Source organism: Ranitomeya imitator, chromosome 5 (genome assembly GCF_032444005.1).
Source record: "Ranitomeya imitator isolate aRanImi1 chromosome 5, aRanImi1.pri, whole genome shotgun sequence".
Taxonomy (NCBI): domain Eukaryota; kingdom Metazoa; phylum Chordata; class Amphibia; order Anura; family Dendrobatidae; genus Ranitomeya; species Ranitomeya imitator.
This window is the reverse complement of record NC_091286.1, coordinates 674,627,414-674,651,462: the sequence shown is the minus strand read 5'-3', so window position 1 is coordinate 674,651,462 and position 24,049 is coordinate 674,627,414. Positions and strand designations below refer to the sequence as shown.

Sequence of the window (24,049 nt, the reverse complement as noted above, 5' to 3'; positions counted from 1 at the left end):
GGGTCTGTTCCGCAGGACTGGCGCATAGCAAATGTGGTGCCAATATTCAAAAAGGGCTCTAAAAGTGAACCTGGAAATTATAGGCCAGTAAGTCTAACCTCTATTGTTGGTAAAATATTTGAAGGGTTTCTGAGGGATGTTATTCTGGATTATCTCAATGAGAATAACTGTTTAACTCCATATCAGCATGGGTTTATGAGAAATCGCTCCTGTCAAACCAATCTAATCAGTTTTTATGAAGAGGTAAGCTATAGGCTAGACCACGGTGAGTCATTGGACGTGGTATATCTCGATTTTTCCAAAGCGTTTGATACCGTGCCGCACAAGAGGTTGGTACACAAAATGAGAATGCTTGGCCTGGGGGAAAATGTGTGTAAATGGGTTAGTAACTGGCTTAGTGATAGAAAGCAGAGGGTGGTTATAAATGGTATAGTCTCTAACTGGGTCGCTGTGACCAGTGGGGTACCGCAGGGGTCAGTATTGGGACCTGTTCTCTTCAACATATTCATTAATGATCTGGTAGAAGGTTTACACAGTAAAATATCGATATTTGCAGATGATACAAAACTATGTAAAGCAGTTAATACAAGAGAAGATAGTATTCTGCTACAGATGGATCTGGATAAGTTGGAAACTTGGGCTGAAAGGTGGCAGATGAGGTTTAACAATGATAAATGTAAGGTTATACACATGGGAAGAAGGAATCAATATCACCATTACACACTGAATGGGAAACCACTGGGTAAATCTGACAGGGAGAAGGACTTGGGGATCCTAGTTAATGATAAACTTACCTGGAGCAGCCAGTGCCAGGCAGCAGCTGCCAAGGCAAACAGGATCATGGGGTGCATTAAAAGAGGTCTGGATACACATGATGAGAGCATTATACTGCCTCTGTACAAATCCCTAGTTAGACCGCACATGGAGTACTGTGTCCAGTTTTGGGCACCGGTGCTCAGGAAGGATATAATGGAACTAGAGAGAGTACAAAGGAGGGCAACAAAATTAATAAAGGGGATGGGAGAACTACAATACCCAGATAGATTAGCGAAATTAGGATTATTTAGTCTAGAAAAAAGACGACTGACTATAAAAACAGTGACTATGTTCTGCACCTTCTAGGAAATAGCATCATTCCTAAAAAGGCCCACTAACAATTAACAGGAATCAGTTTCATTCGTCTGTTTTATGAAAAGTGTTGGTGTACCTTGAGATTTCATTACACTGAACCATCTCCACAGAAAATTCCTTTTAAATGAAGATTATTTTGAAATTTGCTTAATTTAGCATTTATAAAGCGATTGCGCAATGAATAGAGATCAGTGTGAGGATGACCATGGCCTTTAACATCAAAAATGTTTAATGGTTAACACAGTGTGGCATTCATTTTGCTGTACAACTGTACATCACACATAGATTACAGAAAAGTTCAATTTTTCTAGATACTGTATCATTCACAAATATTCCCATGTATTTTATAACTAGCTTTCTATGCATCTTCTTGGATCCGTGGAATAGCACAAATCTTTTGAGGAACTGGAGCTCGAGTTACTCCAACAGTTGTGGTTAGATTTGGCTCACTGACCCCAGGAGGAAGTCGGAAAGTAAATTTCTGTAAAAGACTGGTAAAAAAGAGAAAAAGCTCCATTCTGGCCAAATTTTCTCCTGCACATACTCTACGACCTGCAGAATAAAGCAAAGGCAATAAATATGAAGTTAACAGTAAATAAATGATTGCATTGCTTTGCAGATACAGTGAATCCTTTAAAAGTAAAAGATGGAGAGATGTGAAAGATAAATATGAGATAGATAGATGATAGATAGATAGATAGATAGATAGATAGATAGATAGATAGATAGATAGATAGATAGATAGATTTTCTTTGTCTAGGTTACTCTTAAAGCTATTAAAGACCTCTTATGCAAATCTAAAACTATAGAGACTTCCAAATCTTCAGAAACAATGAATTAGAAGTTTATGAATATTAATGATCAGGAACCCACTGCTCTCATGCTTTACATATACTCTTTCTTCCTTCATAAAAAATTCCCCCCCTTACGATGTGTCTTTCTTGTAGTGAGATATGTGTATGTGAGACAAAATAGAGAAGGTAGTGGTGTCAAGATATTGGCGAGGTTACCTCTGAAAAATTCCATCCATACAATGAAAATCTCATGTCTGGTTATGATGTCCTCCTCTAGACTTCCATTTGGCTAATGGCACCTAATTGTGACTGGAACTAAAGAAATGTATGAAGCGAATACCTGCTGAAAATGCCAAGAAGGCGTCATTCTTCACGAACTGCCCATTTGAGTCGAGGAAATTATTTGGGTCAAATTCTTTTGGGACTTTGAATTGTTTCTTGTCATGTAAGACAGATGTCAGCAATGGAATGATGTATGTACCCTATAAAAAAGGCATGACATATATGATATATCTCTTATACTTGCTAACATTTATGACTATGGAATTTTTTATTTACATAACTCTTTGTCGTAAATTTTTATGGTAGGTCATTAAGGAAAGTATGGAGCCAGCCCAGGAGCTAAGTCTAGTGTATTTGTGGCAGATATCGGCTGTGTTATATTTAGGATAACGTAGCCTGTCCATGCCAAAGTCTTTGTTATCTTTAACCTAAATCTCTAAGTCTCGCTGTACTTCTCTATTTTTGTTCCTTTTTTACCACTACTCGGCAAGATATCAGTCCTTGCCATAAGAAGATTTTCTGTGTTATCAAGAGAACCTACCCAAAGCAAGAAATGGTAAGAAAATAATAAAATAATAAAATAATCTGTATTTCCCAATTTACTTTGCTGCTTAAATGCCATATCATTGTTCATCCAGCCACTTTCAGTGCACATACAGGCGCTTCTCACAAAATTAGAATATCATCAACAAGTTAATTTATTTCAGTTCTTCAATACAAAAAATGAAACTCATATATTATATAGAGTCATTACTAGTGTTGAGCATTCCGATACCGCAAGTATCGGGTATTGTCCGATATTTGCGGTATCGGAATTCCGATACCGAGTTTCGATATTTTTGCGATATCGGGAATCGGTATCGGGATGAAGATTGATGTGTAAAATAAAGAATAAAAATAAAAAATATTGATATACTCACCCTCGGACGCTCCCTGGTAGAAACCGCTGCCACCGCCATGATTCCCTTCCTAAGAATGAGCGACTGAAGGACCTGCGATGACGTCGCGGCTTGTGATTGGTCGCGTGAGCGGTCACATGAGCGGTCACGCGACCAATCACAAGCTGCGACGTCATCGAAGGTCCTTCACGCGCTCATTCTTAGGAAGGGAATCATGGCGGTTGCAGCGGTTACAACCAGGGCGCGTCCGAGGGTAAGTATATCAATATTTTTTATTTTTATTCTTTATTTTACACATGAATATGGATCCCAGGGCCTGAAGGAGAGTTTTCTCTCCTTCAGACCCTGGGATCCATTACAGAATACATTCGATATTTGTGTCCCATTGACTTGTATTGGCATCAGATATCGGTATCGGCGATATCTGATATTTTTCGGATATCGGCCGATACCATCCGATACCGATACTCTCAAATATCGGAAGGTATCGCTCAACACTAGTCATTACACACAGAGTGATCTATTTCAAGTGTTTATTTCTGTTAATGTTGATGATTATGGCTTACAGCCAATGAAAACCCAAAAGTCATTATCTCAGTAATTTAGAATGCTTTACAACACGATCTTGAAAAATTATTTTAAAATCTGAAATGTTGGCCACAGAAAGGTATGTTCAGTAAATGCACTCAATACTTGGTCGGTGCTCCTTTTGCATCAATTACTGCATCAATGCGGCATGGCATGGAGGCAAGCAGCGTGCAAACAGAGTGCAACATATCAATAGACAACCCTGACACAATAATACCACTTAAAAGCTCCGGCAACTGGTCAGGGTTGCAGAGCGGCATTGGAAGAATACACATTCGCAAGACGACTTCACTGCATTCAAACAGGCAACACTCGCTTTTAAATATGCTCTCACCTCTGCTAAACAGGCCTACTTCACAACCCTCATATCCTTCCTATCCTATCACCCCAAACAGTTATTCAAAATCTTTAGCTCCCTCCTCCGCCCCCCACTGCCCCCTCCAACCGCTCTCATCTCTGCTGAGGACTTTGCCACACACTTTAAAAATAAGATCGACCAAGCAAGGCAAGTCTTCATTGTTCAACCACCACAACCCCTTTGTATACCAGACCAATGCCCAAACCCCATACCCTCCCTCTCCAAGATCACTGAAGGGGGCTTAATTGTCTCTTCTTCAAATTGCACCTCACCACCTGTGCACTTGACCCCACCCCATCCCACCTCCTCCCCAACCTCACCACCACACTTATCCCATCCCTAATCCACCTCTTCAACCTATCACTACCTTCTGGCACCTTCCCTTCTGCTTTCAAACATGCCACAAAGACGCCTATCCTTAAAAAGCCGACCCTCGACCCAACAGCTATATCTAGCTATCGCCCAATATTGCTGCTCCCATCCGCTTCCAAACTCCTGGAGCAGCACGTCCACGCTGAACTTTCCTCCCACCTCTCATCTAACTTGCTCTTTAACAATCTACAATCTGGTTTCTGCCCCATCACTCAACTGAGACAGCTCTGACCAAAATCACTAATGACCTACATACAGCCAAAGCTAACGGACAATACTCTGTACTCCTCCTTCTAGACCTGTCCTCTGCTTTCGAGACAGTCGATCACTGCCTACTGTTACAGAGTCTTTCTTCCCTTGGCATCAAAGACCTCACCCTATCCTGGATCTCCTCATACCTTTCCAACAGCACATTCAGCGTTTCCCACTCCCACCCTACCTCCTCATCCCACCCTCTCTCTGTTGGAGTCCCCCAAGGCTCTGTTCTAGGACCCCTATTCTTCTCAATCTACACACTTGGCCATGGACAACTCATAAAGTCCCATGGATTCCAGTACCACCTTTATGCTGATGACACTCAGATCTACCTTTCTTGACCAGATGTCACCTCTCTGCTGTCCAGAATTCCGGAGTGTCTATCAGCCATATCCTCCTTCTTCTCCTCTCGCTTCCTCAAACTCAATGTGGACAAATCTGAACTCATCATCTTTCCTCCATCTCATAGATCTTCCATACCTGACCTACCTATCGCAATTAACGACATCACGCTTACCCCCGTACTGGAAGTCCGCTGCCTCGGAGTAACCCTTGACTCTGCCCTGTCTTTCAAACCGCACATCCAAGCTCTTTCTACCTCCTGTTGCCTCTAGCTCAAAAATATCTCCAGAATCTGTCTTTTCCTCAACCGTCAATCTACTAAAATGCTTGTGCATGCCCTCATCATCTCCCGACTTGACTACTGCAACATCCTTTTCTGTGGCCTCACTGCTAACACCCTTGCACCTCTCCAGTCCATCCTTAACTCTGCTGCCCAACTAATTAATCTCACTCCTTGCTACTCCTCTGCTTCTCCTCTCTGCAAATCTCTTTACTGGCTCACATTCCCTCAACGTATCCAGTTCAAATTACTAATACTGACCTACAAAGCCATCCATAACCTGTCTCCTCCATATATCTCTGAACTAATCTCCCCATATCTTCCCTCATGTAATCTCTGGTGTTCCCAAGACCTCCTTCTCTCCTCCACACTTTTGTGCTCCTCACCCAACCACCTCCAAGACTTCTCCAGAATATCCCCCATCCTCTGAAATTCTTTGCCTCAACACATCCGACTTTCAGCCACATCCGGATCCTTCAGACGGAACCTGAAAACCCACCTCTTCAGGAAAGCCTACAGCCTGCACTGATCCTGCTGCCTCCTCACCACTACTGAAGCTACTGCCTCACCAACACCGGAGCTCCTACAACCCTCAACATATTGTCTCCATCCCCACCATCCTGTAGAATGTAAACCCACAAGGGTAGGGTCATCACCTCTCTGTATCAGTCTGTAATTGTTAATTTGCTTACTGTAAGTGATATCTGTAATTTGTATGTAACCCCTTCTCATGTACAGCACTGTTAAATATTAATTATTCTTATTTTTATTCTGTACCGAGCACATGGTTTCTTGCTGACACTATCAAAAGCTATTTCTGTGTATGTAGCTCAGAGTATAAGTTAACTCCATATACAGAAGACACGTGATCAGTGTTGAACATATATAAACGTCTCTTAGGAGGGGGTGGGGGCTTTTTGTCACGTGGGACGGTCACCTCTCTTCCTTCACCATCATTCTCCATGGACATGGGACAAGACACGAGGAACAACAGCTGTTAGCTACTCCATGCCGTGATGACTTCAGACTTCACACAGACAGATGACTTTTACCATTCTACCTTTTAAAGATGAGTAACAGGAGAAGCGCTGATATCTACACATGGACACTCTGTTTGTAATTGTTTCATCTACCTTTTATGTTTTTGCTGCGATGGTGGATAACTCAATAAACCACTATACTTTCGTCAGAATATCATGACATTTTTCTTTTAAGAATAACGCACCTGGTTAAGTCTTGATTAGATATTTTTGCGCAATAACGATTTTTAACATTTGGCCTAGCCAGCCAGTTTTGATTTTTTGTGCTATTTTTGCGTGAATTTCCTTCTTCTTGCACACGGGGGAAGACAGAAGAGTTCCCGCTAGATTGTGCAAGTATTCAGGAATTCCACTTCAAAACTTCAAGTCACAAAGAACTCATACAAGAACCTACGAATTACGAAGACTTTAACAGGTGTCAGACGGATTGACAGCAAGCACTGGTAGTGCTGAAGATAGATGTGCTAAAAATAGCCGTGCTGAAGTCCGGAGCCCAGCGTTGTAAAAGCAAAGGGATTACAAGCTGAGATTTCAAGGTAAGACAAATGGATTTGATAAATTCATATGCTAAATCAAGTCAGATAGAATTTGTAAGTTTGTACGGATCTAGCTTAGAAATATTTTGGTCTAATTTATTTGCAGAATGCAGAATAGCGAATTCGAATTTGAATTTAGATTCTAAGCTAATGTCTAAGAAAAAAGAAAAAGAGCAACTTAAAAATATTTTACATATGGTTTATGTATTTAACGAGTTTGTGACAGAGAAGTCCAAAAAAGACAGTGTAGAAAGAATTTCTAAGGAAACTAATGATGTTCCCAAGATTGACTGTAATGAGAAGAGTGAGAAAGATGTGACGCACGTATCTGTAATGACGATGACCACCCAAAGTGACATTGACTTTGTGACACAAGATGAAAAACAAGATGGAGTAAGTGAAGGAGACATGACAATTGACAAAGATGATCTACGAGGGACAGATGTACCATTGCCCTTAAAAATAGACGACTCAGAGGCCCAACTCCAACCTAAATCTAGGAAAATCCTGCTAAAATTATGCAAAATCATTCCTGCATATGATGACAAAATCCATGTGTGCAGAAATTCAGAGATATTTGAAAGTTTTGCTGATAAGTTTGATTTGACTAATCAGGAGAAAAATAATTTGTTTAAAATTTGGCTGCCAGTAACTTTTATGAGAAGATATTCATTAGAAATGCAGAATGAGGAGTATGAAAATATGACTGATGTAGAAAGATTAAGAATTTTGATTTTCTGTGGATTAAAAGAAAATTATCCAGATCTTGATATTCTTCTAAAATTGAAGATTGGCCGGGAAGAATGTACGTTTACTTTTATGGCCATTTTTGAAAGGATTTATAAATTGGTCTGTACGAATTTGAATCAACAATCCATGATAAATTGTTTTGTAAACAAGTTTAAATTCTTAAATCCTGTATCTCGTGCAATTGCTACACAGAAAAATTCTTTATACGAATGCGCCCAATCCCTTGATTTTTCTAGAAAACACGAGAATCTTGAAAGGAAAACACATTTTACTAAGTTTTTGAAACCAGTCAGAATTCAATCTTATCAAAAGCCAAAATCAAAATCTTCAAATCTGATCCAAAATCAAATCTATGAAGTACGAAGAAAATTACATATTTGTTACAAACCGTATGAAAAGATTCAGGAGTCTATTAAAGAAATTTCTCTGAAAGATTTAAAATCTGAAGGGTCAGATCTGTCTCTAAAGATGGCGGAAACTGACAGACGGAAGCAGGTGAGTATCCCAGGGGGAGCTCAGCTGAACACTCCATTATCACAGCAGCTCTTCAAAGAGTCCATAGGGTTAAAACTGACCTTACTAAATTTAGCATTTCAGCAGATTATCGACAAACAGCCAAATTTTGGGATAGGAATTGGCTAAAAATTAATTATATTATATGAAGAGTTATACAATGTATTATTTATTAATGTAATTTTTTTATTCAATATAATTCTGCAGTTACATATATTAATATAATATACAGTAAATACTGTAGCATATTTGTATAAGTAGAGATTATATCAACTGCATTTTTATATATATAGTGAAATAATTAAAATTTACTCCAGTAAAAAATATTTAGAATTACAATTAAATACATTTATTAAATATATACATATGTATAAGATATTTAAATTATTTTGTTTTGAAATAAATATGAAATTAACCTTTATCTTTCATTTCCCTTAGAATTTTACTTTCAAAGCGAGGATTGAACAAAAAATACCTGTTTCATGAATTTATGTCTTATTCACACAGGAAGTTATATTAACTGCATGATTTTTATATATATATATTTAACACTAACAAAATAAATAATATATCTAACAACCTAAAAATGTGTGTACTACATGTAAATTTTCTTTCTGTAATAATCTAAAACGTGTTTTTTTTTTCCTCCCACTGCATGGTGCATGGTGTGACATATGTGAGTTAAGAAATATCATATAGCCTTGTTTTTTAATTTTAGGAATTTTCCTCAGCCTTTACTTGCAAATGGATTCCTGTACCGAAATAGCGTTGGAACATTCAACTCGGGTTTCTTGTAAATGGAGGAGTCCTTTCTATAGTTTAAAACATACTGATACTGTTAGATAATATTTGGGGAATATTCAAAGAAATATTAGAATACTAAATTTAATAGATTACAATGCGCATTGATTGATAATTAGGATACAATATTTTGGGTTAATATACATGTTTTTTATTCTTTGTATGTGAAATGTATTGTGAACGTCTATGTGAGTCACATGTGACAGGTGAGAGAACATATGAGCAGCTGCTGAGTGAATTTGACATGAGATGTAATGTAAGAGTGACCAGAGCGTGGAATGTGGAATGTGGAATGTGTATGCACAGTTTGACTGAGGCCTCATGATTCATGGTATGTCAAAAAAAAAAAAAAAAAAAAAAAAACTTTGTGTTTAATTTAATAATAGCATTCAGTTAAATTATTAGAATATTAAGATATATTTAAATATTATTATTCAACATATATTTCTTTAGTTATTATTATTTAATAAGTACAATAATACATCAATATGATTTTTCTAGAAAACCTACATTTAGAATAATTTTTCCAAATTATAATTTTATGATATTCAGTGTTTTTTTTTATAGTTACATAGATAAGTACACATCTTCAAACAAATATATGGCACAAGCTGATATGACAGTTCTAAAAATAATGATTTTTCACTTGGGTTTTTACAAATTAATTTTTTCATAAAATAATATTTTTTGATATTAAGGGGGAAATGTGTTTTTGATCCTGATCACATCATCACATTTCATCAATACCTCTTCTTCACACATTTTAATAAAGAAGAAATATTAATAAGGTATTATTGAGTACAATAACAATAAATATTATAAATATCATTTTTTTTCTCTAATGAAGGGTATTATATGCAAAGTTGCATAATTTCAATATTTTGGTGATCCAAGGTTATGACAACATCTACATGAGGAAGTATTAAGGGAATGTGTTACTAAGACATAATCTCAGCATTTGTCATCAACATATAAAGGCCTTATTTTTATTTTTTATTCTCATTTTTATTTTTCATTTTTTTCCACTTTTCTTTCAATTTTTATTTTTCATTCTTATTTTTCATCAAGGAAAAATCAATATTTAATAAAGTAATGTCTACAAGCATATTGCTTTATCAAATATAGTGATCATATGGTTTCATTATATAAGAAATGTTTCAATTCCAAGTTAAATACAATTCTTTCACTCATTCATTCATTCATACATATATTTTTATTTTGGTTCATGGCTATACATACTTACATATTATTGGTCTACTGAACATAAATTAATAAAGTTTTAATACTAAATATCAGCACTTGTTACATAAAAGACATACTGACATCTATGGGTTCAAAAAGAAATTACACCTATGACATAAAAATGTCCAATCACATGAAGAATATGGTTAATAATATACTATCATTTATCATTTATTATTATTATTTTATTTTTCCAAATATAAACTCCATTTTAATATCATTTAATAATTATATGGATATTATTGATTGCTATGGTACGCTGTGATATTATAAGTTAGGAAAATTACCAGATTTGGTATAGAATAGGGAATGAAGACTTCAATCAAGATACTAAAGACGTTAATAAAGATTTTATATTTTTCTAAATTGAATTGATTCTTAAAAGTTGCAAGAAGAAAAGCCGTTATCCAGAAGTTCCACAAGGTAACAATGCTATGATTTCTGAGTAATAATAGACTGTGTCAAATACAATTCATGTCACCATTCACAACTACAGCATCCATCACTGACAACTGAGTACAGTATCAAAGATGAACTGTGTTATTACGTTCTTATCACGATCCAGTGGTTTCCTATCACCTATAAGACTTCCATGAAAGCTGGTGAACACTCAGGTAATTGTCAGGACGCTACAACCCTGACATGTGTCCTGTGCACTAAGGACTGGTTATGGTGCTATGTTTGGCAAGGAAGAGTCAATGTAACCCTTGCTGTGCTGACCAAAGACGTCACACCTGTCCCAAGACCAGTGCGGACGATATGAGGATTCCAGATGATTTCCAAGGCGAGCCAATGTAAGTCCAGGTCTCTAAAAGTGACACTGCACAGATATTAAAGCTACATTTCATCTATGGACTTTGTTTTCTTATCAACATTTGAATTTATGGACTTTGATTGACACATGACACACGGTCTCTACATATCTACATGCTATCATCTATTGCAAAAGACATATTAAAGATTGTTTGAAAGAACCAAGAAGAAGAACCAAGATGAAGACCAGATGACATCAGATGACATCACACCTGAGATGCTTCAAGTAGATATAGGGAAGTATAATATATATTTTATATGAATATTAGTCACGGCTTACCATAACATGAATTACCATAACATGAATTACCATAACATGAATTACCATAACATGAATTTACATATCATTATATTATTGAGAACATATAACGATATTATTATTAATAATATAATTTATTACATCATTTTGCCAAAGAAGAAAGAAGATTTTATTAATATTTTAATTTGAGGGTTCCAATCAATGTCTGTCACCCTCAAAAGGGGGAATTGTTAAATATTAATTATTCTTATTTTTATTCTGTACCGAGCACATGGTTTCTTGCTGACACTATCAAAAGCTATTTCTGTGTATGTAGCTCAGAGTATAAGTTAACTCCATATACAGAAGACACGTGATCAGTGTTGAACATATATAAACGTCTCTTAGGAGGGGGTGGGGGCTTTTTGTCACGTGGGACGGTCACCTCTCTTCCTTCACCATCATTCTCCATGGACATGGGACAAGACACGAGGAACAACAGCTGTTAGCTACTCCATGCCGTGATGACTTCAGACTTCACACAGACAGATGACTTTTACCATTCTACCTTTTAAAGATGAGTAACAGGAGAAGCGCTGATATCTACACATGGACACTCTGTTTGTAATTGTTTCATCTACCTTTTATGTTTTTGCTGCGATGGTGGATAACTCAATAAACCACTATACTTTCGTCAGAATATCATGACATTTTTCTTTTAAGAATAACGCACCTGGTTAAGTCTTGATTAGATATTTTTGCGCAATAACGATTTTTAACAAGCACCATGGAATCAATGGTGCTATATAAATAAATAATAATAATAATAATAATAATAATAATAATAATAATAATAATATGGCACTGCTGAAGTGTTATGGAAATCCAGGTTGTTTTGATAACAGCCATAAGCTTGTCTACATTGTTGGGTCTTTTGTCTCATATTCCTTTTGACAATACCCCATAGATTCTCTATGAGGTTAAGGTCAGGCAAGTTTTGCTGGCCAATCAAGCACAGTGATACTTTTGTTTTTAAACCAGGCATTGGTACTTTTGGCAGTGTGGACCGGTGCCAAGTCCTGTTTGAGAATTAAATTTCTATCTCCAAAAAGCTTGTGGGCAGAGGGAAGCATGAAGTGCTCTAATTTCCTGTTAGAAGGCTGCGCTGACTTCGGTCTTGATAAAACACAGTGGACCTACACCAGCAGATGATAAGGCTCCTGAAACCATCATTGATTGTGGAAACTTCACACTAGACCTCCAGCAGCTTGGATTGTCTCCACTCCAAATGAAATGCAAACTTTACTTTCATCTGAAAACAACACCTTGGACCACTGATCAACAGTCCAGTTCTTTTTCTCCTTGGCCCAGGTAAGACGCTTCTGGCTCTGTCTATTCTTCGTGAGTGGCTTGACACAAGGAATGTGACAATTGTAGCCCATGTCCTGGATATATCTGTGTGTGGTGGCTCTTGAAGCAATGACTCCAGCAGCAGTCCACTCCTTGTGGATCTCCCCCAAATTTTTGAATAGCCTTTTCTTAATAATTAAAAAGACATAGATAAACACCGGCGCTCCATGTGCAGATGAAAAATACGAGGCTCGGAATTGCTATAGAGTGCTGCTAGTGGTTAAAGCAGGTTCCGTGTACTCCTGCTGCGGCAAAGAGTATATATAAATCAATAATAAACACCGTGCTCTTCTATATGCAGATCATGTCGTGAAGAAATAAATCAAGTTGATTCTGTGACACTGTCGGGAGTTAAATAGAGAAAAAACTTACTGAAGGTGCGGCACAAATCCAGATTGGATTCCAAGTGCTTGTTAGAGGAAGTGATGCTCCTGAAGTTTAGTGGGATGTGTTGTCCACTAATGGGGGAGAATGGTATAAATAAAGTTTAGTGGGGCTTAACAGCAACACTATCGACAAAATGTAGTAGTAGTACTGATCCAATTGGACTTACTGTGATCACAATAGATGGTGTGAGAGGATGGTGATCTTTTTTGATGAATACTGAAAAATGTAATACCTATGTACTTTCTGTGTACACTACACCAATGGGGATCCTGAAGATGGAAGAAGTGTTTTTCTGTAGGATTAACCTATTATAAACAAGATAGTGATCAGTTTAAATTGTCTATCAGAGTGAACCCTTCAATTAATGTAATTACTAGTGTTGAGCATTCCGATACCGCAAGTATCGGGTATCGGCCATATTTGCAGTATCGGAATTCCGATACCGAGTTCCGATATTTTTGTGATATCGGGAATCGGTATCGGGATTAAGATTAATGTGTAAAATAAAGAATAAAAAAAAAAAATATTGATATGCTTACCCTCTGACGGGCCCTGGTTGTCACCGCTGCAATCGCCATGTTTTCCTTCCTAAGAATGAGCGCGTTAAGGACCTTCGTTGACGTCGCAGCTTGTGATTGGTCGCGTGAGCGGTCACATGACCGCTCAGCAACCAATCATAAGCTGCGACGTCATCGAAGATACTTAACAAGCTCATTCATAGGAAGGAAAACATGGCGATTGCAGCGGTGACAACCAGGGCCCGTCAGAGGGTAAGCATATCAATATTTTTTATTTTTATTCTTTATTTTACACATAAACATGGATCCCAGGGCCTGAAGGAGAGTTTCCTCTCCTTCAGACCCTGGGAACCATTACGGATACCTTCCAATATTTGTGCTCCCATTGACTTGTATTGGTATCGGATATCGGTATCGGCGATATCCGATATTTTTCGGATATCGGCCGATACCATCCGATACCGATACTTTCAAATATCGGACGGTATCGCTCCACACTAGTAATTACTGCTGATTTTGTTGCCGGCATGGCATGTATATTACTGTGTACTTCTATAGATGAGAGTGTGCTTAGCTCTCCAATACCAGCGATAAGTCAGTGAGTACTACTAAGCGTATTATTATTTACAATATTATCTACTTACTCACTGTAATATCATAATATCTCCCCTTCTGAATTTCACTGTTACAGCCTAAAGCTGAGCACACTCGCATCTATAGAAGTACACAGTAATATACATGCCACGCCGGCAACAAAATCAGCAGTAAGTATATTAATTATGGGGTTCATTCTTATAGACAATCTAACTGATCATTATCTTGTTTATAATAGGTGAATCCTACAGAAAAACACTTCTTCCACCTACAGGATCCCCATTGGTGTAGTGTACACAGAAAGTACCTACGTATTACATTTTTCAGTATTCGTCAAAAAAGATCACCATCCTATCACACCATCTATTGTGATCACAGTAAGTCCAATTTGATAAGTACTACTACATTTTGTCGATAGTGTAGCTGTTAAGCCCCACTAAACTTTATTTATACCATTCTCCCCCATTAGTGAACAACGCATCCCACTAAACTTCAGGAGCATCACTTCCTCTAACAAGCACGTGGAATCCAATCTGGATTTGTGCCACACCTTCAGTAAGTTTTTCTCTCTTTAACTCCCGACAGTGTCACAGAATCAACTTGTTTGTAATGACTCTATATAATATATGAGCTTCACTTTTTGTATTGAAGAACTGAAATAAATTAACTTTTTTGATGATACTCTAATTTTGTGAGAAGCAACTGTATATATGAACTTTAAAGGGTATCTGTCACCTACTTTTTCGTATATAAGCTTTGGCCACCACCATCAGGGGCTTATCTACAGCATTCTGTAATGCTGTAGATAAGCCCCCGATGTAACCTGAAAGGTAAGAAAAACAAGTTACATTATACTCACCTTGGGGGAGGTCCGGTGCGGTGCTATCCGATGGGCGTCGCAGTTTGGGTCTGGCGCCTCCCATCTTCATGCGATGACATCCTCTTCCTTGCTTCAGTCGCGGCTCCTATGTAGGCATATTTATTTGTCCTCTTGAGGGCAGATCAAAGACCAGAAGTGCGCAGGTGCCGGGAAAGGTCAGAGAAGCCCAACACCTGCACACTGCAGTACTTTGCTCTGCCCTCAACAGGACAGATAAAGTACGCATGTGCAGGAGTTGTGACAGAAGTAAAGAAGAGGGCGTCAGCCAGACCCAGACCTGTGACGCTCATCAGACCGGAACGCACCGGACCACCCCTGGGTGAGTATAATATAACTTGTTTTTCTTATCTTTCAAGTTACATCGGTGGCTTATTTACAGCATTACAGAATGCTGTAGATAAGCCCCTGATGGCGGTGGCCGAAGCTTATATATGAAACAGTAGGTCACAGATTCTCTTTAATGAGATGCAAATGTGTATGATTATGAAAATGTTTTAAAAAAATAATTGTCATGATCCAGACCAGGTTTTGAGTCCTGTTTTCACTTTTTCCTGGTCTGGTCATGTCAAGAGTTAACCTTTCCCAGCCTCAGTCTGGGCTAAGGTTGGCTATCGCCGATGCTTCCTGCAGATGATGTCAGTTATAGTATTTGCCTAGCGCTGCTGTAGCTGACTCCGATTGCTCTGATTTGCCCTGCTGCATTTACTGTTTGAACCAGAGTCTCTGTTTTCCCCTATTCCCATCTTGATTCAGTGTGCTGACATCCTGGTTTTGACTTGGCTTGTATCCTGACCTGCTTCTGTCTTTTGTCTTCTGGCTGCTCCTGACCATTACTGATCCCCTGGCTTGTCTCTGACCGTGAGTTTGCTTATTCCTTTGATACTGCGTTACAGTCTAGGATCTGCCCCAGCATGTTTGACTATTCTGCTGCCTCTTGTGGTAGCCTCACTGTTGCACTTCCTGCCAGCTCTATTTAGGTGCACTCCTGCTTCCATTCTACTGCCATATATTGGTGCCTGCACCTACCTGCATTGCAACAGCGTGACAACAATATTTTGGATTATAGACCGAAAGAAATGGGAAAACTTACTTTTGGAAGATGGTAGCCTCTAAAGTTGACATCTCTTGTTGTTTCACGCGGCACACTCATTGGTGCAACGTCTGTGAATCTCTGGGTCTCATGTATGACTGCATTGGTGAAGGGCATTTGTAGACGATGGCTACAATTGGGTTCAGCTACTCCAATTACTTTTGAAATTTCTTCTTGGACTTTTTCTGAAAAAAAAAATAGAATTAAGTGATTCATTGGATATGGATGGGCACAAACAAAACATTGAGAACACTCAACAACTGTATATAATCTAGTATAAACCACGTTTTTCAGCACATTTTTATGCTGAAAAAAACCCCTCTACCTATGCTTGAGTAAGGGTCCCAAAATATGGAGAGGGAGTGGCATCTACGGAGCATCGGGTCACAAGAGGCAGGAGTCGGCTGCTGCGGCTAATGCCTGTGCCCATTGAAACTGTGTGCCACCCGTGTGCCCCATCAGTACCACACGGATGGACTCCGAGGAAGAAGCGTTACAGTAAGTGCTGTTCCCCTGTGGCTGGTGCTGAAGCTGGCTCTCATCATTATCACCTGCTCTGCCGGAGATCAACGCGAGCAGAGGAGAATGATGTCCGAACTATGACAGCAGGTGGGGGCTTTTGGGATACTTACCCCATCATCCGACACCTGCTGCCGCTAATAAAAGTGACAGCAGGTGCAGATAATCGGGGTGTTCCACAGCCATCACCTGCGATCTAATAAATAAATGAATGAAAAACCAGACATGGGTTCCCACTGATTTTCTTGAACTAACCAGGTAAAGCAAACAGGTAAGGGCTGCAACCCTCAGCTGTCAGCTTCTGCCAGGTTGGTTATCAAGAATAGAGGGATCTCCAAGCTGTTTCTTTAACCCATTGCTTGCCAAATTAGAAATTTTCATTTTACGGATTTTTCAGAAAAGGGCATCCCAATATTCAATTAAAAATGACAATGACATGATTTCCTATTTTGAAAACATTCATTTTACAAACACAACACAAAAAATTGGATCTAATTATAAAAATTATAAAATCTTAGTTGCTAGAAGCAAAAGATTAGGCATCCCAAAAAATGGACATTGGTAGATAATGGGTTAATTATTTAAAAAAATAATTGAACAAAAACAGTTTGGAGTCTCCACATTGATAACAACCAGCTTTGCTAAAGCTCAAAGCTGGGGGCTGCTATTCTCAGGCTGGTAAGGGGCCATAGATATTGGCACCCCAAACCTATAAAGAGCTGCCCAGAAAAGGCGCATCTATTAGATGCGCCAATTCTGGCACATTGCCCAGCTCTTCCCACTTGCCCTGTAGTGGTGACAAGTGGGGTTCATATTTTTCGGGTTGATGTCACCTCTGTAATGTCAGGTGACATCAAGCTCTGAAGTTAGTAATGGAGAGGCGTCAATAAGACACCCCCATTGCTAACCCCATAGTCACATTGTATAAAAACACACACACCAAGAAAAAAAAAACTTAAATTGAAAAAATGACACAGACTCCTTTAATGTTCCCAATTAAACCATACTTTCTGCCTTGCCAAATTCCACCAAAGCCTTCGATCTCCTGTAAGAAAAATAGAATAAAAAAGCAACAATATACTATGCATGTCCGATGTTCTGTCCCATCCTGTAACCCATGTCTGGGGGCTAAATAGTTTTCAACCTGGACGGTGCCAAGACGCGAACGTCCCAGCTGATAACCACTGGTGAATGAGCTGCTGCGGGCGCAGCATCATTGCCCAGCGGTGACATCATCAAAGTTCCCAGCCATTTCCCTGGTGGCCGTCCGTGTGATACTGATGCTGCACACTGGCGGCACATGGTTGCCACATGTGTGCTGCAAGTATTACATACGTAACACACGGACACGGATATCTCGGGTACCGTTTTTTCAGGCACTGGATATAAACGGACGTGTGAAACCGACCTTACATTGCAAAGGATAAGAGAAGCTTTGTCATTTTTTATCAATGTATGAAAAACACTGAGGACACATTGACCAAACACTGAGGACAGTCTGATCCAATACACTGGTGACACTCCTACTGGTATATCATATGTGTTTAAACATGAATGTGGCCTAACAGAGAATTCTGCAATGTCAGTGTAAGGCTTTGTTCACATTTTGGGCTTTTACAAATACCAGAGACCAGTGCATAGGGTTTGTACGTTTCCCAGGTGTGGAATGGTAGATACTAAACATACACATGCACGTGCACATACACCATGCACCTTATAGTTGGTGCAATCTTTACAGAGATGTTCTCTCTTAGAAGCATACCTATGCAATTAAAGGGAATCTGTCAACCGTACTGAGAGACCTTCTGCTGGAAGGAAATTAAATGTATTCCTCCCGGCAGGCAGCCTCGGGTTTCCAGTCTTAGGGATGGGCCAGAGCAACTTCAGTCACTACTCAGAGCCTAGTGGGGGCACAGTTACAGCTGGTGCTTACTATGTGCTGAGCAGCGACCGCACGTCAGCACCATCGCTATGACTGAAAACCTGAGGCTGCCTTAGGCCTGTCCCACACGTTCAGATAATTCCGGTACCGGAAAAATCGGTACCGGAATTATCCGTGTCCGTGTGTCCGTGTGCGTACGGAGCACATCAGTGTGGCACAGGTGCGGCAGCCGTGTGCCGCCCGTGTGCCGACTGAGGACCACACGGACCATGCAGGAGACAGCGCTACAGTTAAGCGCTGTTCCCTGCATGCGGTGCTGAAGCCGGTATTCACCCCTTCTACCCAGCAGCATTCACTGGAAAGAAGGAATGAATAATCTTTTTTTTTTTCTTTCCCCTTAAAAATAAATTTTGTGCGTCCCCTCCCACCTCCCATCCGCTGTGCGTCCCTTCTCCCCCCCCCCCCCTGCTTGCCAGGAAATACTCACCGACACCCAGCTCCAGCGATGTCTCCTCTCAGCGGCTGCAGCCTGTGCTGTGTAAGTGGTCACGTGGTCCCGCTCATTACAGTGAGGAATATGCGCATATTTTGTCAGAAAAAAAATACAAAATTTAAGGCTTGGAAATTCGGAGACATGTTGTCAGAAGTTTATAGACTAAAGGAAAAATTTATATTTTACTCAAAAATATACTTATAAAGAGAACAATCAGACAAACTGAACATTTTGCAGGGATCATTATACCACGGGCCTAAAACCCCATTCTGCCTCCATGCAGCAGGATTACAACCAACATTTGCGTCATTTGCTCCATCACAGATTGTGTCATCTTTATGTGAACAATAGAGGTGAATATGTCTGTTAGTGTCCATCATGTGATGAATGTACCGCTGTATTGTTCTTACCGATTGTGTCCTCCCTCCTCTTCCCCAACCAACATTATTTTTGTAAATTAACATAGGCTTCCGGCAGCTTTTTGGTGAGATAAATTAGCGACAGTTTGGGGAAATTATCATTGCTTTCAGTTTATAAATTTTTTTTTTATCATGGCTAAATCTAGAGTAGCTTGAAACAATATATTTTAAAGTGACATGCACAATTTATTGTATGGGTTGTTATGTTTATGGGGATACCAATTTTGTGTATGTACCTCTGTGATTATATGTAAATAAAACATTTAAAACGTGCATTTTTTTAAAGTCTTTATTTATTTATTTTTTATTGTTCTCAAATAATAATCTTATAATAATCTTTTTTTTTATATAACGCTAACATATTCTGCAGCGCTTTACAGACATTATCATCACTGTCCCGAAATGGAAATCACAATCTAAATTCCCTATCAGTATGTCTTTGAAATGTGTATTTGTTTGATTTATTTATTGAAGGGGTTGTCCACTACTAGGACAACCCTGTCTTAAACTAAATGTTCAGCCTCGATACAATAAAAAAGCCTATACTCACCTCCCATGATGTTCCCTCCTCAGGGTTGTGATTCGGTTTTGTGCCAATCAGCGTTGGTGACATTGGACGAACTGAACAAGAGGCAAGCCAGAGATCAGCTGCAGCCTGGACTTCCTCTTCGTATTCAGTTTGTCTGAAGGAGGAGACTAGGGTTGAGCGAAACGGATCGGTCAATTTCATAAGTCGCCGACTTTCGGCAAAGTTGGGTTTCGTGAAACCCGAGCCGATTCCAGTGTGGGATCGGCCACGCGGTCGGCAATCTTCGCGCCAAAGTCGCGCTTCATATGACGCGTTCAGCGCCATTTCTCAGCCAATGAAGGTGGACGTAGAGTGTGGGCAGCGTGATGACATAGGTCTCAGTCCCCACCATCTTAGAGAAGGGCATTACAGTGATTGGCTTGCTTTCTGCGGCGTCACAGGGGCTATAAAGGGGCGTGCACACCGACCGCCATCTTACTTCTGTCGATCTCAGCATAGGGAGAGGTTGCTGCAACTTCGTCAGAAGCAGGGATATTGTTAGGAAGGGAATATTAACCCCCAATCTGCTTGTGCTGTAGCAATTTCCACTGTCCAACACCACCTTTTCTTTGCAGGGACAGTGGAGGCTAGATTTCTGTGCATCAGCTCTGTAGCTTATAAGGCTCCCTGATAGCTGCATTGCTGTTTGTACGCTGCTGTGCAAACCAACTGCTTTATTCAAAGCAAAAATCCTGTTGCTCCTTCTTTTCTGCACAGTTCTCTTGTTTCTTTGTCCACACTCTCGTGTGCAGCAGTCCTTTTTATTGCTGCCATACTTGTCCTTTGATCATTGTAGGGAGATTGAAATTCTACAACAGCCCTTGTATTTTTGGATATATCTGCCAGCCACTTTCTGCCACTCAGACTGTGTAGTGTAATACAGTGGGCCTGATTTTTTTCCAGCTGTCTCCCACACATAAAAAAGGGAGATTTATATTGCCACTGAGTGCATCTGAGTCAGTCCAGGACATAGAAGAGGAGGTGATAGATGACCCAGTTGTTGACCCCGATTGGCAGCCATTGGGGGAACAGGGGCCGCCGGCAGTAGCTCTGAAGCGGAGGAGGAGGAGCTGCAGCAAGTATCAACATCGCAACAGCTTTCATCTGGCAGGCCCGTATCTGGCCAAAAACGTGTGTCAAAACCAAAAACAGTTGTAGGACATCGTGGCCATCCAGTTAAAGTAGCTCAGTGTGCAATGCCTGAAAAGGTATCCGATAGTAGGAAGAGTGCAGTCTGGCAATTTTTTAACCAAGATCCAAATGATCAGCGCAAAGTCATCTGTAAGAAATGCTCAAGGACCTTCAGCAGAGGTCAGAATGTGAAAAATCTAAATACAAGTTGCATGCGTAGACATTTAACAACCATGCACTTGCAAGCCTGGACTAACTACCAAACGTCCCGTAACATTGTTGCACCCTCTCACAATGAAGCTAGTCAGCAACGCTACATTCCTTCCATCACTGTAAGACCACCGTTTACGACACCACCTGCAGCAAATCTGGAGGTTTCGTCGCAAGGCCAAAGCAGTCAGGGAATCATCAGGTTCGTGGTAGGAAACACTGTATGTACGCCAACTGCAAGAATACCATCACCAACCCTCTCTCAGTCTGCCATGTCCACTATCATCCCGCTAGTGCCACCATATGCAGCTCTCCAGTCCAGCTAACCCTACAAGAGACTCTCATTAGGAAAAGGAAGTACTCATCCTCTCATCCGCGTACACAGGGTTTGAGTGCCCACACTGCTAGACTAAACTCGTTAGAGATGATGCCCTACCGGTTAGTTGAAAGCGAAGCTTTCAAAGCCCTGATGGACTATGCAGTACCACGCTATGACCTACTCAGTCGACACTTTTTTGCAAGAAAAGCCATCCCAGCCCTCCACCAGCATGTAAAAGACCGCATTGTCCATGCACTCAGGCAATTTGTCAGTAGAAAGGTGCACCTGACAACAGATGCATGGACCAGTAGGCATGGCCAGGGACGTTACGTGTCCATCACGGCACACTAGGTTAATGTGGTGGATGCAGGGTCCACAGGGGACAGCCATATTGGGACAGTTCTGCCTAGCCCACGGTCTAGGAAACAGTTGGCTGTAGGCGTTCGCCCCCCCTCCTCTTCATCCTCGTCCTCCAGCAGAAGCGAGAGCTCGTCCACAGACCACAGTCGCACGACCACTCCATCCGCAGCTGCCACTGTTGCACACGAGGTGTTCCAATATGGAACAGATAGTGAGTAGCGTCAGCAGGCTGTGTTGGAAATGAAGTGTTTGGGTCACAACAGACACACCGCAGAAGTTCTGTACGAGTTCTTGCAGCAAGAAACTCAGTCATGCCTGGGCAGTGTACATCTTGAGGCAGGCAATGTAGTCAGTGATAACAGAAGTACGGCTGCCATAGCCCTTTCACAACTGAAACACATTCCTTGCCTGGCTCACACCTTGAACCTGGTGGTGCAGTGCTTCCTGAAAAGTTATCCGGGGTTACCCGACCTACTACTGAAGGTGCGCAGACTTTGCTCGCACATCCGCCGTTCGCCCGTACACTCCAGCCGTATGCAGAACCATCAGCGGTCTTTGAACCTTCCCCAGCATCGCCTAATCATCGACGTTGCAACAAGGTGGAACTCCACACTGCACATGCTTCAGAGACTGTGCGAACAGAGGCATGATGTCATGTATTTGTGGGAGGATACACATACACGGGCAGGCAGTTGGATGGCAGACATGGAGTTGTCAGGTGTGCAGATTTCAAAGCTACAAGACCTGTGTCAAGTCCTTCAGTGTTTTGAGGAATGCACATGCCTGGTTAGTGCAGACGACTCCATCATAAGCATGAGCATCCCCCTAATGCATCTGCTGATGCAAAGTTTGACGCACATAATGGAGCAGGCGTCTGCATTCGAGGATGAGGGAAGCCTTGATGACAGTCAGCCATTGTCTGGTCAGGGAAGTCTACTGGACGAGGTGGCGGGCGAAGAGGAGGAGGACGAGGAGGATGATGGGGATGAATATTTTTTGGATGAGGAAGCTTCTCAGGGGCAATAGAAACTGGTGGCATTGCAAGGTCAGTTTCAGGGTTTTTTAGGGAGACAAGTAACGTTGATTTGCCAGAAAGTGCTCCTCAACCAAGCATAAGCAGTGAATTGACACCTGGAACATTGGCCCACATAGCAGATTATGCCTTGCGTATCCTAAAAAGGGACTCCCGCATTATAAAAATGATGACCGATGACGATTACTGGTTGGCCTGCCTCCTGGATTCACGCTATAAAGGGAAATTGCAAAATATCATGCCACATGAGAACCTTGAGCAAATATTGGCAACCAAACAAGCAACTCTAGTAGACCGTTAGATTCAGGCATTCCCAGCACACCGCGGTGGTGATGGTTCTCACACGAGCTGCAGGGGGCAACATGGCAGAGGTGTTTGAGGTGCACAAATCAGAAGTGGCGTTGGACAGAGGGGTTTTCTGACCAGGTTGTGGAATGATTTCGCAATGACCGCAGACAGGACAGGTACTGCAGCATCAATTCAAAGTGACAGGAGACAACATTTGTCCAGTATGGTTACTAACTATTTTTCATCCCTTATCGATGTTCTCCCTCACCCGTCATTCCCATTTGATTACTGGGCATCCAAAATAGACACCTGGCCTGAATTGGCAGAATATGCATTGCAGGAGCTTGCTTGCCCAGCAGCTGGTGTCCTATCAGAAAGAGTATTCAGTGCTGCTGGTTCAATACTGACCGAAAAAAGGAGTTGTCTGGCTACCCAAAATGTTGATGATCTAACCTTAATTAAAATGAACCAATCATGGATTTCTAATTATTTTGCCCCACCTTTCCCGGCTGACACCTAGCTTTCCTGTAAAAAGGTCTTGCTTTTGGACTGGTCTTACTGACTCTTCCAATTTCTCCATTTGCAGCTGCTGTATGTCCAGCATACAACATTTTTACACCTCCCTAAATGGGCTGACTCCCCCCACGGGGCCGTGGTCACCACTTGGCGCAAGCACCCATAAGAGTGCCGTTTGTCTGAAGAGGTGGGTGTGCC

General features: G+C 40.7%; 1 protein-coding gene across 1 annotated transcript in view; it reads right to left on the bottom strand.

The window, feature by feature from the left end:
* Positions 1–1,342: 1,342 nt before the first annotated feature.
* The window catches only part of LOC138680974 (cytochrome P450 2K4-like), a 113,989-nt gene continuing 91,282 nt past the window's right edge, over positions 1,343–24,049 (bottom strand). Inside the window, exons 7-9 of the mRNA XM_069768160.1 lie at positions 16,114–16,298; positions 2,266–2,407; positions 1,343–1,683 (exon numbers count right to left, since the gene is read on the bottom strand). Coding sequence (XP_069624261.1) covers positions 1,490–1,683; positions 2,266–2,407; positions 16,114–16,298 — 521 coding nt within the window. The 3' untranslated portion in view covers positions 1,343–1,489. The remainder of the gene's footprint in view (positions 1,684–2,265; positions 2,408–16,113; positions 16,299–24,049) is intronic.